Source organism: Rhinatrema bivittatum, chromosome 3 (assembly GCF_901001135.1).
Source record: "Rhinatrema bivittatum chromosome 3, aRhiBiv1.1, whole genome shotgun sequence".
Lineage (NCBI taxonomy): Eukaryota > Metazoa > Chordata > Amphibia > Gymnophiona > Rhinatrematidae > Rhinatrema > Rhinatrema bivittatum.
The window spans coordinates 62,849,474-62,867,717 of record NC_042617.1 but is presented as its reverse complement, the minus strand read 5'-3'; the positions used below and the strand labels follow the sequence as shown (position 1 = coordinate 62,867,717).

The 18,244-nt window shown below is 41.8% G+C and overlaps 1 protein-coding gene across 2 annotated transcripts in view; it reads right to left on the bottom strand.

Annotated features, from left to right (window-relative positions):
- The window catches only part of MTA3 (metastasis associated 1 family member 3), a 525,799-nt gene that overhangs the window by 424,546 nt on the left and 83,009 nt on the right, over positions 1–18,244 (bottom strand). For both annotated transcript variants that reach the window (XM_029593316.1, XM_029593317.1), the window contains exon 4: positions 6,732–6,858. In XM_029593316.1, coding sequence (XP_029449176.1) covers positions 6,732–6,858 — 127 coding nt within the window. The remainder of the gene's footprint in view (positions 1–6,731; positions 6,859–18,244) is intronic.

Genomic DNA, 18,244 nt, shown 5'->3' with positions numbered 1-18,244 from the left:
ATATTGGGATTTGTTTGGCTTGCCTATTGACTATATTTAATAGGACATCTTCTTGAGGCTAGTTTCTGCTTCTCTCTGTTTACCTACGCAGAAGATCGCCGATGCTGACTTTGCTGCTGGACGAACCGAAAATTTCACTCATTTCTGTAGTGAGCCAGCTTATTGTTAATTGTTCCATGTTTTCTCAACTGGGGTTTATCAAGTTACTATATCAATGATCCGGGGGGGGGGGGGGGGGGGGGGGGGGGGGGGAAGCAGGGGGAGTCCATGCCGGTAAAGAGTGACTCCCGAGCGAGGAGTTTCATCACTCACATGTGTTGGAGGGGTGATTTGAGTTTCTGGGGTTATCCTGTCCAGAGTTAGCAGATTATTTTTATTGTATTCTTTGCTATAGTAGATGTCAGCTCGATCTGAAAAGCACACTATGTCTAACCTAACTGCCTTCACACAGAGACAGACTTCAGGGGAGTGTATTTTATCCCTTAATGTAAAAGGCCTTAACCATTACCATAAACTGTTTCTTCTCCACCAAGAGCTCCAAACGAATCATGTTTCTATTGCAATGATAGGATTGCCTCTGTTCTGGCATCGATGGTGCCAATGAATCCTTGATCCTATGCTTCTTAGCGGGTGGATCGACAGCTACGGAATCCATCCCCGGATCGGAATCGGCACCGAGCGGTTCCCGATGCCAATGACTGTGCTTCTCATGGTGCTCTTTTTTCTTGAGCACAGATGCTGATTTTGTCGACACCTTAGATGAAGTTGGGGATAGTGGATCCCCACCACCCCCATGTACCTGGCGGGTCTTTAGGATTACCTTTTTTGTAACTCCTGCCGGTGACAACTGCATCGTTGTCGATGGAATGAGCTGAATATTTAAAAGGTGCTCCATTTTATCTAGACGGGCCCATCTACCTTTGGAAGTCATCTCGGCACATTGGGGACATGATGAAACGTTGTGTCCGGGGCTGAGGCACAATGCACACTCGATATGGGGATCGGTGATGGACATTGTACAGGGGGGCAATTAGAGCATTTTTTGAAACCCGTTGCCATTGTGAAAGGCCGGACAGCAGTCGACGGCCTGCAGTCACTGATGAAATTAAGGAACGGTATCGACCGCAAATATTGGTTTAGTCATCGATCGAGGGAAAAATGTATCAGAGATTGGGAGACCCCCCAATGAGGGGATTTTTCTGAGAAAAAAATATTAGTTTTTCCGTGAGGAAAAGTTGTGTGAAAACACACAGGGCTCCTTAACCACGAGGCTAACTGCAGCACGGAAAAAAGAAGACTGTGGTTTGAGGGATAATGGCATGCTGAGCATGCTCAGTGGGCTCAGTGTGCCAGATAAAAGTTTCTAGAAACTTTGACAGAAAGTTTTCCGTGATAGGGCTCCATCCAGTGACGTCACCCATGTGAGAGGACTATCATCCTGCTTGTCCTGGGATAAAGAAGTATGCCTGGGAGATAGTGAGGAGTATGTCTCTGTGTCTGGGTTAGAAAGAGTGGGGAAGTTGGTCTTTTTTTTTCAGGGGTAGCTTCCCCCCTCCCTCCCCACCCCACTTCTCATGAAAAGCATGGCAGCTCTCTACTGCTGTGAATTCTGGTTTTATCACTCGAAGTGTGAAAGATTGTCGATCCCTGCCTTAAGATTACTCCCAGAATCCAAGCTTCATAACTCACTTAGAGTACAGTGTACTTCAAAACTAAACTTGGGGAACGTTTTTAAAAGTGGTTGCTTTAGCCAGCTGACTTGTGTTCTGTTGATGATGATCTTCAGTTTATTAATACACAATAGATAAGTCTGAGTTGAATTTAACCTCGACTGTGAACAATTCAGACCTAATTAGAATATACCTAAAGGTCATCTGCATTCAGAAGAGAGTTTAGTCCAGCCTACCTGATCAGATTCTTTAGAGAACAAACAAAGATGTTCAATAATACTAGAGAAACCACTAAACCCTGAGGCATACTCTTTTTTAACTCATATGAATAAGCAGTCTTCAGTCATCACCTTCTGAGATCTGTTACTCAGAAAAGACAGCCAACTTTGCACTGTACCCTTGAAATCAAGGACCTGCAACCGTTCTAACAGGATACCATGGTCCACGGTGTTACAAGCCACTGAGAAGTCCAAAGGTACCACTGCACAATATATTTCTATACTTATCAACCATAAAGTCATTCTCAAAATACCAAGCTATCCAAAAGGCATTTGCTCCAGCAAACTTTGCCACCCAGGTATAGCAGCCTTAAAACAGAACCTGTATACCTTCCAATTTCTGCGTGCCCCCATCTTTCAGTACAGTCTGAAGGAAACCAACTTCCAGATTATATGAAAGGCTTAACCAATCATATTCCATGAGACAACCAATGGAGGCACAGTTGATCATCTTACCGCCAGTGCAGCAGCCTGCTGTCTCTTGCTTCCATTTCAGGCTGCCTGATGCCAGTCTACTCCTGCCGACAGTTTCATGTTGCTTTGAGCCACCCACCACATTTCCCAACAGTGCCACTTCCCCCCCTCCCCCCGCTATCATCTAGGGGTGCAACTACATCAGAGCTAGCGTGATGCCGGAGGCACAGTTGATCACCTTGCCAACAGGCAGTCTTATGCCTCTTGCTTCTATTTGAGGCTGCCTTCTGCTCATCTATGCCTGCTAGCATTTTCACATTGCTTCAGGCCACCTACTGCATTTCCAAATGATGGTAGCACCTCCCCCCCACCCTCCACCACTGATGTTACCCAGGGGCACAGATATATCAGCGCTCCTTCATGCAGACCCGACGTGCTCACTTAATTAAACCCTGGTTTCTCTCTGTCTGAATCATGGATCAGAGTCGCATTATTGAACCAATTCTAGGCCTTGGTTTTTACAGAGATCTAAGGGATAACGCAAGAAAGAATTGAAGAAGGAATGCAAACAATCTTTCTGGTTATAAGTGCATAAGAACATAAGATGTGTCATACTAGGTCAGACTAAGGGTCCATCAAGCCCAATATCCTGTTTCCAACAGTGGCCAATCCAAGTCACAAGTTCCTGGCAAATACCCAACCATTAAATAAATCACAAGCTACTACTGCTTATTAATTAATAGCAGTTTATGGATTTTTCCTTTAGGAACTTATACAAACGTTTTTTAAATCCAGTTACACTAAGAACATAAGAAATTGCAATGCTGGGTGAGACCAAGGGTCCATCAAGCCCAGCATCCTGTTTCCAACAGAGGCAAACCAGGCCATAAGAACCTGGCAAGTACCCAAACACTAAGAAGATCCCATGCTATTGATGCCAGTAATAGCAAAGGCCATTCCCCTAAGTCAACCTGAACAACAGCAGTTAATGGACTTCTCCAAGAATTTATCCAAACCTTTTTTAAGCCCAGCTACATTAACTGCACTAACCACATCCTCTGGCAACAAATTCCAGAGCTTAATTGTGTGTTGAGTGATAAAGAATTTTCTACGATTAGTCTTAAATGTGCTACTTGCTAACTTCATGAAATGTCCCCTAGTCCTATTATCCGAAAGTGTAAATAATAGATTCACATCTACTCGTTCAAGACCTCTCATTATTTTAAAGACCTGTCATATCCCCCCCTCAGCCGTCTCTTCTCCAAGCTGAACAGCCCTAACCTCTTCAGCCTTTCCTCAGAGGAGCTGTTCCATCCCCTTTATCATTTTGGTCGCCCTTCTCTGTACCTTCTCCAGTGCAACTATATATTTTTTGAGATGCGGTGACCAGAACTGTACACAGTACTCTAGGAGCAGTCTCACCATGGAGCAATACAGAGGCATGACAACACTTTCTGTTTTATTAACCATTCCCTTCCTAATAATTTCTAACATTGTTTGATTTTTTGACTGCTGCAGCACACTGAGCCGACGGTTTCAATGTATTATTCACTATGATGCCTAGATATTTTTCCTGGGTGGTAGCTCCTAATATGGAACCTAACATCATGTAATTAAAGCTTATTATTCCTTATATGCAACACCTTGCACTTGTCCACATTAAATTTCATCTGCCATTTGGATGCCCAATCTTCCAATTTCGCAAAGTCCTCCTACAATGTATCGCAATCCGCTTGTGATTTAACTACTCTGAATAATTTTGTATCATCTGCAAATTTGATAACCTCACTCAACGTATTCCTTTCCATTTATAAATATATTGAAAACTACCGGTCCAAGTACAGATCCCTGAGGCACTCCACCGATTACCCTTTTCCACTGAAAAAATTGACCATTTAATCCTACTCTGTTTCCTGTCTTTTAACCAATTTGTAATCCACGAATGGACATCGCCTCCTATCCCATGACTTTTTAGTTTTCTTAGAAGCTTCTCATGAGACTTTGTCAAATGCCTTCTGAAAATCCAAATACACCACATTTACTGGTTCACCTTTAATCACGTTTATTAACCCCTATCGAAAATTTAGTGTTAGAGCTGTAGATTTATTGTCCCCTTCCAGTTATTGGTTTAAATTTGATCATGTTATGATCACTGTTGCCAAGTGGCCCCATCACCTCTCTCACCAAATCCTGCGTTCCACTAAGAATTAAATCTAAAATAGCTCCATCTCTCATTGATTCCTGAACCAATTGCTCCACGAAGCAGTCATTTATTCCATCCAGGAACTTTGGTCTCTAGAATGTCCTGATGTTAGTTACATTTACCCAGTAAACATTGGGGTAATTGAAACCTCCCATTATTACTGCACTGCCAAATTGGTTAGCTTCCCTGATTTCTCTTAGCATTTCATCATCTGTCTGACCATTTTGACCAGGTGGACGGTAGTATACTCCTATCACTATACTCTTACCCAGACATGGGATTTCTACCCATATAGATTCTACTGAGCATTTAGTCTCTTGCATGATCTTTATCCTGTTGGACTCTATACCTTCCACCAATTCATCCTCCCTATCATGGCGATATAATTTGTACCCTGATATAGCACTATCCCACTGGTTATCTTCCTTCCACCTGGTCTCTGTGATGCCAATTATGTCAATCTCATCATTTACTGCTATACACTAACTCTCCCATCTTACTTCTTAGGATTTCTGGCATTGGCATACAGACATTTCAAAGTGTGTTTTTTTGTATTAAGAACCTGCTTTTCAGTTGATAGGGATAATTTGGAAATCTTTAGCTCAGGTGATTTTTTACATATAGGCACATGGACTACGTTTGCTTTTATTGGAACCTCTTTGTTTGGATGCCCTAACTCTCCTGTTTCATTAGTATACTTCAAGGATACATTCCTCCGAACCATGCACTGTTGAGAGACTGTTGGCTTTCCCCCCTTGTTCTAGTATAAAAGCTGCTCTATCTCCTTTTTAAAAGTTAGTGCCAGCAGCTTGGCTCCACTCTGGTTAAGGTGGAGCCCATCCTTTCAGAAAAAAAAAAAGTTTCCCCCCTTCCCCAAAAGTTTCCCCAGTTCCTTACAAAACTGAATCCCTCTTCCCCACACCATCTCATCTACGCATTGAAACTCTGGAGCTCTGCCTGCCTCTGGGAACCTGCATGTGGAGCAAAAGCATTTTAGAGAATGCCACCTGGAGGTTCTGGATTACAGCTTTCTACCTATAATCCTAAATTCGGCTTCCAGAACTTCTCTCCCACATTTTCATATGTCATCAGTGCCCACGTGTACCATGATATCCGGCTCCTCCCCAACACTGTCTATAATCCTATCTAGGTGATGCGTGAGGTCCGCCACCTTCACACCAGGCAGGCAAGTTACCAGGCGGTCCTCATGTCTACCAGCCACCCTGCTTATCTACATTTCTAATAACTGAATCGCCAACTCTGATGGCCAGCCTAACCCTTCCCTCCTGGGCAGTGGCCCTGAGAGACTTATCCTCAGTGCAAGAGGAGAATACATTACCTGGAGAGCAGGATCACTTCCTGCTACACCAGGGTGATGTTCTCCAACTGGGAGACGCTTTCTGATCTAAGGTAGCACTGGGGCTGCCAGACTGGATTTGGGACTTTGCTACTATGTCCCTGAAGGTCTCATCAATGTACCTCTCTGTCTCCCTCAGCTCCTCCAAGTCTGCCACTCTAGGGTTTTTAGTTTGAAGCATGAGGAATAAAATTAACGAGAGCGCGAGGGAATTTCAATACTAAGAATTGAGAGAGCTCTTTGGACCGGAAGCATGTAGGACAGATGCAATGAAACATGACTTACAATGTACTGATTACTATTACATATTAGCTATTATATTATTTTCCTGTATCATTTGTTATATGTTTTAGTAAGTGGTTTAATGTGTATTGGAGCATTTCATTTGACATGTTAATTTTGTTTTTAAAATTATCAGTTAATTTTGTAAACTGTTGTGATCTTGATATGAAACGGTATATAAAATGTCTAAATAATTAAATAATGGTGAAATAAATAAATAAATAAATATTGTTTTACGATTTGGAAAAGAGACTGGAGGGCCCTTCCAATGCTTCCATAGCTCTTATTTTCACAATAAGAGTCCTCTCCATGCCCACACTGTCTACTCCATGGAGGCGAGTGTGCCAGACAACATTTTTGTTAATGTAGGTGTGCCTTTGGGCTTAAAAAGATTGGGAAACACTGCTCTAGAATTGAACAATTGTTAATAAATAGCCTTACAATCACATCATCAGATCCCTTTTCCAATTCATTTATGTCTTAGTATGAGATTTGAAAAAATCTAATAAGACTAATAATGGTCTTACCTGATGTGTGTTGCAGGAAGGGATTCATATTGACGAGAAAGAAAGAGCTCCCGATGCTTCAACTGATGTTTCTGCTTTTCTGTCAAGTCTTCCTCTTGTGAATTTTCAGATTCTTCTTCAATTTCTTCTGCAAAAGACAAGTGGAATCATACATTAGATCCTTTAATTCAGTCATTCTAAAACATAGCTGTTTAATTATGTCAATCTTGCATGTATACCAGAGAGATTAATAGCAAAATCCTTCAGGATATAAAAGGCAGGTTAACATGGGTAAGTTTGCAATGAATTAGTGATGATTTTTGCAGTCAGTTACATGCATTTAGAACAGATATCTCTTTTAGCTTCAACTCAGATTCTTGTTCATCCATCAGTCAACAATTTGATGGGGATGGAAGAAAAGCTAAACTTCAAACATAATACAGCATTATTTTATTTATTTATTTATTTATTTTTTATTAACAAGCTAAGCACATCACTCAGTTTAGAAATGGCAAACCTGGACAATTCCACTAGCACTTAAGACATAAAACTCCCAAGTGAAACAGCATCCTACTCACAATGGTGTACAAAACAGCAGAACAAAGCCACACAAGTGAGTGATGTCATAAGATGATGCTGTCACAGAACATGTTCTCATGCAGCCGCCACCGTGCAAGTCTCTTCAGTCCCTTCCGTAGCTCAGCTTCAATTCCAGGGAAGGAGGATAGGATTGTGTGGCCAATGTGCTTTACTGTCCACGGAGAACATCTATTACAGTTAAATAAATTTGCTTTCTCAGTGGACAAGTACAAATATAGCCACACAAGTGCAAATTATATTGTAATAAATTTGTCATTTGTGGACTAAAAGATTTTGCAACTCATAAAAAAAGGAAGATGGAAGGACAGTTAAAGCTGTTACTTGAATATGTTCTATAAAATTACTTGTCTAAGAACTATCATTGCAAGAGTCTTCTAGACAGTAATGTTTGGTAAATGTGTGCACAGATGACCAAGTTGCTGCTTTATATGTTTTATATTGTAGCTGAATGAAGATGTGCTACAGAAATTGTGGTTGCTCAAACTTTATGAGCTCTCCCCCTATGATGGAGTTGAATTCCAGTGCTAAGAGAACATAGGAAATGCCATACTGGGGTAGGCCAAAGGTCCATCAAGTCCAGCATCCTGTCTCTAAAAATGGCCAATTCAGGTCACAAATACTTAGTAGGGTCCCAAAAAATAGATCCAGTCCTTCTTTCTTGTAGCCAGGGGTGATGTCGAGCCATCAGGACTAGCCAGAGAACAGATTCCAGGTTGGATTCTGGCAATAATCTTTATGAGTATCTTTATTGTTAAAGTAATAAAACAAAATAGCTGGTTTGAGCACCTCAACAAAACCAATCATAATTTATGGTTCGTATTCTCAAGGCTTCTGTCTGTCTCTCTCTGGGCCTCCTTCATCCCTCTGGCCTTGGTCTCTTATCCCCACTTGCAGGACTTCACCTTATCACAGAATCCCTTGTGTGCTTGAGAGTCAAGAAGGACCAGTACAGATAGCTGTATCTGGTCCTTTAAGGTATTCTGAGGGAGTTCCTTACATGCTCCCTTACATACCCTCCTCCTCAGCTTGGCCTTGTCAGGCCAGACATTCAGCCATGCCTGGGCTAATTCCCAGCTCTTCCTCACAAGTGACCTACTCTTGGGTTGGCTATCCTGATTCCCTGTGAGCTGGCCCCACAGGTTCATAAACTGGGGACAACTGTGTCCCTGAATAATCAGGTATGGAAGCTCAGGAAGGACTCCCGCTTTCATAATGGCTTGACCTGTCGTGGTCGTCAGAAGAACCTGACTGGTTGGGTATTCCTGTTTGTCCCCATGTATGCAGGTAAGTGTCTTTCCTGGTGATTGATACACTCTTTTCGGAGGAGGTCCTCATGAATGAGAGTCTTGCCTTCCCTTACTCCACCAATGCTTTGTGAACATGTTCGCTAATTCTTCTTCCCATTTTCATTCTGGGGTTCTGTTTATTGTCCCCTTCTCTTTCTTGCATTGTACCTCCAGCTGGCATTTGCATTCCGTGTCATCTAAGCATGGAAACGTTTTCTATATTATGGTCCAGTGCTTTACCAAAACAGCATGCCCACTATGTGGGTTCATTTTTGCCTTTAGTCAATTCCCTTGAGGCTCTTTATTTTCAGCCTTTCTAAATGGGAAGCAGTCCACCTAACGCTATTCCCTGCACAATGAGGACAGAAGTAAAAAAATAGTCCACAGTTCCATTCATAGGTTGATTTGGACTCCCTGAGATAGTTTTCTTCTTCCGGGGTGAGGATATTTCCTTATTTGCCGTTTTTCTTTACCCCAAGAGGTTTTAAAGTCTAGTGTTGGCTGGGTCACTAAATTGAGGTCCATAACTCCCGACCCCTCAAAACGACAGTCCCTTGCTAAATGACCTTTCCGACCACAGTTAAAGCACATGGAAGAGACAGTGGCCTGAGTTCCTGGTATAGAAGATGAGCTCTCTACTTCTGAAGTTCGCTGCTGGAGAGCTTCACTCTCTGTGCCTCACCAGGAAGTTTGTGTGGTTTGTCTTTCTAGCCTAATTACCACATCGGGCATTAACTGCACCTGTTGGAAGGCATCCACCACTGCTAGCACTCTTTCCAATGTGAGCTCTATATCTCGTCAGACCCAATTTTTACATAGGCTGGTCAAGCCCATCTAAGAATTGTTCCAGAAGCACCTGTCGGGCTACTTTGAGGGCAGTCTTTGCCTCTAGCTGTTGCCACTTCCAGCTGGCATTCTTCAGGTGATGAAAAACTTTGAAGGCTCTCCCCAGGCTGCAGGCCACCGGAACTGCTGCCTGTATGTTTCTGGAGAATACCCAACTCTCTCCAGGATAGCAGCCTTGACTTCCACATAGATAGCCATACGATATAAGTTGGCTGCTTGAAAAGCCACTTGACTTCTGTAAGTAAATTAGCCAAATGCGTATTCCAATTGGCTTTGGGCCAAGCCAAAAGGCAGGCAGTCCTCTCAAAGTGTCTCAGGAAGACCTCCGGGTCCTCACCTGACTCGGTTTGCACATTCTGTGCCACCTGAGTTAATACTGTGTTTTGCTGCATTAGTTGCCCTTGCAGCACCTGCTGCTGTTCAAGTTGAGTCTGTATGGCATTTTGCAATTGTTGCTGCCCTGTAGCAAGAACCTGGATCATTTGCTCCATCTTCCCTGCTTTCTGAGCCACTTCTCCGCTATCTCTCCGAACAGGAGAGTGCGAAAAAAAACAAAAAAAAACAAAAACCTACCGGTCTGTTCGGCCCTGACTCTCTGCTTGACCCGACTGCACAAGCAGGGCTTCTCCTGTTGGGAGAGTGAAACAGAGGTTCAGGAGAAAGAAAAAAAAAAAGCTTTATAGGGTATTTTTTTTCTCTGCTCCAGTTGTGGGCTTTTCCCATGCTTCCTGCTTAGGCAAGCAATCCCACTCCTGACACCATATGTGATACCGAGTGGTCAAAACTAGCCAGAGAACAGACTCCAGGCTGGATTCTGGTAATAATTTTTATAAGTATCTTTATTGTTAAGCAATAACAAACAAAACAGCTGGTTTGAACACTTCAACAAAAACAAAACAATCGTAACTTGCAGTTTGTATTCTCAAGGCTTCTCTCTCTCTACCTGGGCCACCTCCATCCCTCTGGCACTGGTCTCTTATCCCTGCTTGCAGGACTCCACCCTATCCCAGAATCCCCTGTGGGTTTGAAAGTTAAGGCGGACTGTTACAGAAAGCTGTTACTGGTCCTTTAACGTATTCTGAGGGAGTTCCTTACATGCTCGAAATGTGTTTACAAATGCCCCTTAATGATATTCTAGCCTGAGGTTCTGACCGTTGCCTTTTGCTCTTGTGACCCTATAATTAGGCATCACAAATTGTCACCAGCTTCAACTGCTGTACAGGTGTCCTTTGAATCCCTCCAAGTCAGGCTCAGTTGGGCATTTAAAGTTCACATAGCCAGAAAAGCTAAGTTAGCAGAGGATTCTGGGTTAGTTGCCATCTCTATGTTGATCTCAAGCTCAGGCACACACAATTTTCTTCGTGCCACATACAAATGGCCATAGAGGCACATCCAAGTACCAGAGGGGAGGACAGAACAGTAAGAACTGAGCATGGTAAATGGGCTAAAATGTGTAGGCTAACAACTAACCTTTGGTGTGTATTGTGTGTACAGAGTAGTGCATGTATCCCTCTAGATCCCTACTAATGTAAGTGATAATCATAGACTAATACTTCACACCAGGATAATCAGTGGCTTTCCCAAATCTACATGGCTTATGGACTTTTCCTCCAGGAACTTGTCCAAACCCTTTTTAAACCCAGCTATGCTAAATGCTTTTTTCACATTCTCTGGCAACAAATTCTACAATCTAAACTGTGTGCTGACTGAAAAATAGGAAAAATATTTATTCTCTCTTATAGTTTATTTTTGTAAAATAGAACATCTAGACACATAACATAGTACAGTCATATCCCTGTATGGCAAAGAGTTATAACAAAACAAAGTCAAAATTGAAGTCAGTCACTAATCACTTCTTCACACAGTAAGATGACAACACAAAAGCAATACAGGCCTTCAAAATACCTTGAGTTCTGTACTATAGGTTCAGCAGGATCTAGATTCTATTTTTTCAAAATGGGTTTGATTATAGCCATTTTCAAACTGTCTGGTAATGCTCCTTCAAAGATTTGTTTATGATCTTTGTAATCACTGGAGTAATGGTATGTGATATTTCTTTTAGTGTGGGTATTGGGATTTTATCAAGCTTGTGGTTGGCAGGGTTTAAGGATTTAATTAAGCCTTCAAATTTCGTTGTTCGAGACAGGATCAAAGTTGGACCATGGCATTGTTTTTACTAATTAGTTTTGTGTTTTGGAGGGGGATTTTGTTTAGGTTCTCTGTTATTTTATTGATTTTATTTTTGAAAAATTTAGCCAGGTCTTGGCTCTGATTTTTGTTTTGGCGGTCGCAGGGTTACAATCAGAAGTTAATTTACTATATTGAATAGTGTCTTTGGATTATGAGAGAAGTTTTGAATTTTTTTGCCATAATATTCTCATTTGGTTTTATCATGTTTTTATAGTATGCTAGATAGGTGCGGTAGTTTATGTTAAGGGACATTTCTTTTTGCACCAGGCTTTTTCTTTTCTTAAGATTGTTTTGGTATCTCTCAGCTGTTTATTGTACCAAGGATTGTACTTTTTACCTTTGTTATCGATATGTTTAGTTTTTTCTGGGTTAATAGCATTAGAGGTTTCAGTTGTGATCTGAAGCCAAGATTGACCTTTCTAATATTAGCAATTTCTCCCAATGTTAATTAATTGTTTTTCTAGTTCTTGTTGTAAAAATCTAATGGGAAAGGTGGCTTATATTTGAAACTAGTAATATTAGTGTCTTTTGACTTATTTTTTGTCGAGTACTGTCTGACAGTGTAGTAGATGGCAATCTGACCAAGGAATTGGGGAGCAGGATACAGAGGTGTTACTAAAGAACTTATCATTAATGAAGATTATGTTTAGTGTGTGGCCTGCTTTGTGGGTTGAATCATTTACGTGTAGTGAAAAGCTGAGAGCAGATAGTACATCTATGAGCATTTGGCATGTGTGGGATAAGGGGATCATGTCAGTATGAAGATTGAAGTCTCCGAGAATAATCGTGGGTTTTTTATGGTTGAGATTTGATATAAAGAATTCTATAAGGGGTGAAATATTGCATTCAAGTAATCTGGGAGGACAGTATACTAGGCAGATCTGTAGCTTGGGTGAGTCGAACAAGGCTACTTCATATTGGTGTGGGAGAGTGTGTGGGGTTACTTTCATTGCAAAACTGATAGGTCACAGTAGGTTCTACTTTACCATTTCATGCTGTCTCCTGTCAACCAGTTTGCAAGCCACGCCACTACCTTGGTGCTGACTCCCAAGTATCTCATTTTATTCACTAGTCTCCTATGTGGGACCGTATCAAAATGCTTTGCTGAAATCAAGTAAATTACATCTAGTGCTCTTCTTCGATAGAATTCTCAGGTCACCCAATCAAAAAAATCTATCAGATTTGTCTTACAGGATCTTCCCCTGGTGAATCCATTCTGCCTCAGGTCCAGAAACCCACCAGATTGTAGATAGTTCACTATCCTTTCCTTCAGCAGAGTCTCCATTAATTTTCCCTCCACTGGGGTGAGGCTAACCAGCCTGTAGTTTCCAGCATCCTCTCATAAGAACATAAGAAATTGCCATGCTGGGTCAGACCAAGGGTCCGTCAAGCCCAGCATCCTGTTTCCAACAGAGGCCAAACCAGGTCACAAGAACCTGGCAATTACCCAAACACTAAGAAGATCCCATGCTACTAATGCAATTAATAGCAGTGGCTATTCCCTAAGTAAAATTGATTAATAGCCATTAATGGACTTCTCCTCCAAGAACTTATCCAAACCTTTTTTGAACCCAGCTACACTAACTGCACTAACCACATCCTCTGGCAACAGATTCCAGAGCTTTATTGTGCGTTGCGTGAAAAAGAATTTTCTCCGATCAGTCTTAAATGTGCTACTTGCTAACTTCATGGAATGCCCCCTAGTCCTTCTATTATTCGAAAGTGAAAATAACTGAGTCACATCTACTCGTTCAAGACCTCATGATCTTAAAGACCTCTATCATATCCCCCCTCAGCCGTCTCTTCTCCAAGCTGAACAGCCCTAACCTCTTCAGCCTTTCCTCATAGGGAAGCTGTTCCATCCCCTTTATCATTTTGGTTGCCCTTCTCTGTACCTTCTCCATCGCAACTATATCTTTTTTGAGATGTGGCGACCAGAATTGTACACAGTATTCAAGGTGTGGTCTCACCATGGAGCGATATAGAGGCATTATGACATTTTCCGTTCTATTAACCATTCCCTTCCTAATAATTCCTAACATTCTGTTTGCTTTTTTAACTGCTGCAGCACATTGAGCCGATGATTTCAAAGTATTATCCACTATGATGCCTAGATCATTTTCCTGGGTGGTAGCTCCTAATATGGAACCTAACATCGTGTAACTACAGCAACGGTTATTTTTCCCTATATGCAACACCTTGCACTTGTCCACATTAAATTTCATCTGCTTCCACTCTTCTGAATTGGGACCACCACAGCTCTTCTCCAACCTCATGGCACCACTTCCGTTTCCAGGGATCTACTTCCAGGTCTTTCAGCGAACAGGCCACATCTCAGAGTTCGATCAGTATCCTGGTATATGCCTCATCTGGTCCCCATGGGCTTGTCCACTTTCAGGTTTTGCTTTTTTTTCTTTAGCTCTGCCCCTACATTCTCTTCTATAAACAGAGATTCATGAATCAAAGAATGCCCAAATTTCTAGACTGATGTGTAATCCATGGGCTCAGGAACAGGAAAACAAGTGAGCAAAATATATTTTTTTCAGATTTAGGGATAGTTTGGTAGATGCAAGCCATCTGTTTATTGCAGTCAGGCAATCAGCAATATGGACTACATCAATCGACAATAAGGAACTAATACAAAAATAAAACTGGATGTCATCGGCTTAGATCTTATGGCCAACACCTAAATTGGGCAATATACAGAAAAGCAGGAAAACAAATATTAAAAAGAATAGCAGATAGACTACACAGGGATCTGCACTATTTTACATTGACCGCAAAGTTGTCTTCAAAGACCCTAAAAAAAAATTTTGATGGCAATCCGCCAAGTTTGATGAAAACCATTTTAAAACAGTAGATGTAATGCCAAATGAGGAAAGACATTCAATCAGAATGCAATGGACCAGAGTGGCAAAAGCTGAAGAAATATCCAACAATATGAAAAAAACAAAAACAAAAAACCCCTTAAACCAAATCCTCTTCAAAACACTTCCAAACTGGAAATATACAGAATCTCAATGTTTTTACCGGTTCTGAACCTAAATTGGAAGGCATCAAGTAGTTCATTATCTTTCAAAAATGTATTCAATTGCTTCAAGACCACTATCTCAATAACTTTGGCCAGGAATGGAAGTGAGGAAACCAGACGTAAATTACTTAGAGGGTTAGGATCCAAGGCTGAATTATTTAGGATTGACCTGATAGATTCAGACTTCAGAGAAGTTGGTATATAACCTTCAGCTACTGAGACATTCACCAAGTAGGCAACATAAGGACTAAATTATTCCCGCAACACCTTCATGATCATATTGGAACAAATGTTCATTGGTCAGAGGTTGAGTTTCATATTTGCTATCACCAAAGTCACTTCATGGGCTGATATAAGCTCAAACTTCTCCCTATCATTTCCTCTAGAGAATATCACCTGTTTCTACACAGGTGGAACTAGAATAAGTCAGAAGAATTTTAAAATATTATGCATAGAATTTGTACTTTTTTGTGCAGAATTCACCAGAAGTAATATGTATCCAAAAAACTAAACTGAAATCCAACAATAGGATATGTCTTCACCCCACTGAATCAATATTTGGTGATAGCAACTTTGGCAGAGTTACAGCTACACACTTTGCACACCTGGATTTGTTAATAGGTCGTTCTTTACAAAATTATTCAAAATCTGCCAAATTGCTTGGAGACCATTGGTTGACAAAAATCTTCAAATCATTAGTTTTATTTTAAGTGTTTTTATATACCGGGATACGTTGGGAACATCATCTCAGTTTACAGGTAACTAAAAAGCAAGGAGCTTTACAGCGAACAAGTAACAATGTGTAACAACGGGATACTGTATATAGAGTAGATTAACTGCGGGGGGGGGAGGAATTTACAGAGGAGGTTAAGGGTGGTATATATACAGTATAGGATAAATTAACTGCACAAGAGAAAGGAATGTACAGGGGGATTACAAAGCATATGCATTAGATTTGATTGAGGTCAGTAGCCTGTCTGTACCACTCCTAGACATTTACCTTTTTGTTCCTTAGCCAGTCCAGTGTGATTTTAGCTGTGTGCTTCAGGTCATTGTTATGCCAAAAAGTGAACTTCCATCTCAATTTCAGCTTTCTTGCAGAGGGCAGCAAGTTTTCCTTCAAGGGCTTTTATGTAGTTTTCTGCATTTCTTGTCCCTTCTGTCTTGACAAGTGTCCCAGCCCATGCCAAATCAGAAAAAGCCCCATAACATGATGCTACCACCACCATGCTTCACAGTTGGGATGGTACTCTCTGACCGATGTGCTATCCTTGAGCTTGCACAAAATGTAATGCTTTGCTATTTTATAGTTTCATCAGACCACAAAACTTTTGCCATAGGCTTACATTACCTCCAGAGGGTTTCTTAGCACTCTTCAAATGGAATTCAAGATGGGCTTTCTTGAGTAATGACTTCCTTTTAGCCACTTTACTATACAAGACAGATATGTGGAGTGCTTGGAATATTGTTGTTGCATACACCCTTTGACCAGTCTTGGTAATGGAAGCCTGTAACTCTTTCAAAGTTTCCACTGGCCTCTTTGTTGCCTCCCTGAATAGCATCCTTCTTCTTTAGACATCCAGTTTGGAGGGATGGCCTGATCTAGGCAGAATTTTAGAGGTGCTATACCCCTTCTACTTCTTAATCATCATCATGACCACACTCCAAGGGATATTCAAGGACTTCACAATACTTTTATACTCATCCCCTGATTTGTGCCTTTCCACAACTTTGTCCTGGAGTTCTTTTGACAGCTCCTTGGTGCTCATGGTTGAATCTTTGCTTTGAAATGACCACCTAATAGAGAGAACCAACAGGTACTGCTAAATATATCCTGTCATAAGAACATAAGACTTGTCATACTAGGTCAGACCAAAGGTCCATCAAGCCCAGTATCCTGTTTCCAACAGTGGGCAAGCTAGGTCACAAGTACCTGGCAGAATCCCACGGGGCAAACAGATTCCAAGCTGTGTATTTCTGCAACTCTGCCTTAAAAATGGTTACTGGATTTTTCCTCCAGTAAAAACGCAGCTACACCAATAGCTTTCACCACATCCTCTGGCAATGAATTCCAGAGCTTAATTAAGTACCAAGTAAAAAACTATTTTCTCTTATTTTTAAATGTATTTAAATGCCAATTGGTACAACACCACAAGTGGGCTAGCTTACTTTGTGTGTGCTTTTGAATGGGATTGGTTACACCAGAGCTTTAAGTATTTAGAATTGCTACAGCTGTACAAGCGGGTGGATATTTATCCAATCAAGCTAATCCATGTTTTTATTTCTACTTCATTTTCTAAGAAATACTGGAAAGCAAATGTTGCTTACCTGTAACAGGTGTTCTCACAGGACAGCAGGATGTTAGTCCTCACATATGGGTGACATCACAGAATGGAGCCTAATCACGGAACACTTTTGTCAAAGTTTCCAGAATTTTGACTGGCCCCTACTGGGCATGCCCAGCATGGCACTAACCCAGCAGCCAGCAGGGGTCCCCCTTCAGTCTTGTTTAAAAGCTACAGGTAGTGCAGAAAAATAAAATAAGAAAACGTTACGAACCCAACACCGTGGGGCGGCGGGCGGGTTTCGTGAGGACAAACATCCTGCTGTCCTGTGAGAACACCTGTTACAGCTAAGCAACATTTGCTTTATCACAGGATAAGCAGGATGGTAGTCCTCACATATGGGTGAGTACCGAGCTGAGGATGTCTGATAAATGCACCAAATGTAACCAAGTGTGCAAGGCATTAGGACTGGGATAAAAATTTGGGCGAGGGCATCCTGAACCCTAATGGGCAGGCGGAAGGGTGTTGGTACGTCACGTAGGACAGACTGGCCGAAGATGGAATCTTGTCTTCTGGCCTTGTCCAAGCAATTGTGAGCTGCAAAGGTGTGGAGACAACTCCAGGTTGCAGCCCTGCAAATGTCAGGAAGCGGCACCAATCATAGGTGTGCTACTGAAGTCGCCATGGCCCACCACAGAGTGTGCTTTAACACGGTCTTGAAATGGAATGCCCACTTGCTGATAGCAAAAGGATATGCAGTCCACCAACCAGGAGGAGAGAGTCTGCTTACCCACAGGCTGCCCTAACTTGTTAGGATGGAAAGAGACAAACAATTGAGTGCTTTTCCTGTGGGCAGCTGTACAGTCTAGGTAGAATGCTAGATCCCATTTATAGTCAAGGGTATACAGAGCCTGTTCTCCTGGACTGGAATGGGGCCTGGGAAAAAAGGTAGGTAGTATAATGGATTGATTGAGCTGAAAGTCCGAAACTACCTTAGGCAAAAATTTAGGGTGAGTGCGGAGTACTGTCCGGGCCTGCAGAAGTTTAGTGTAAGGTGGATAGATAATTAGAGCCTGTAATTCACTAAGTCGGCGAGCCGAAGTGATTGTCAGAAGGAAAATCACTTTCCATGTGAGATAGCGAAGATCACAGGATTGAAGAGGCTCGAATGGTGATTTCATGATCCAACCCAAAACCAGATTGAGGTCCCAAGAAGGGGCCGGAGGACGCAGTGGAGGCTTGAGGTGAAGCAAGCCCTTCAGAAAACGTGTTACAAGGGGTTGTACTGATATGGGT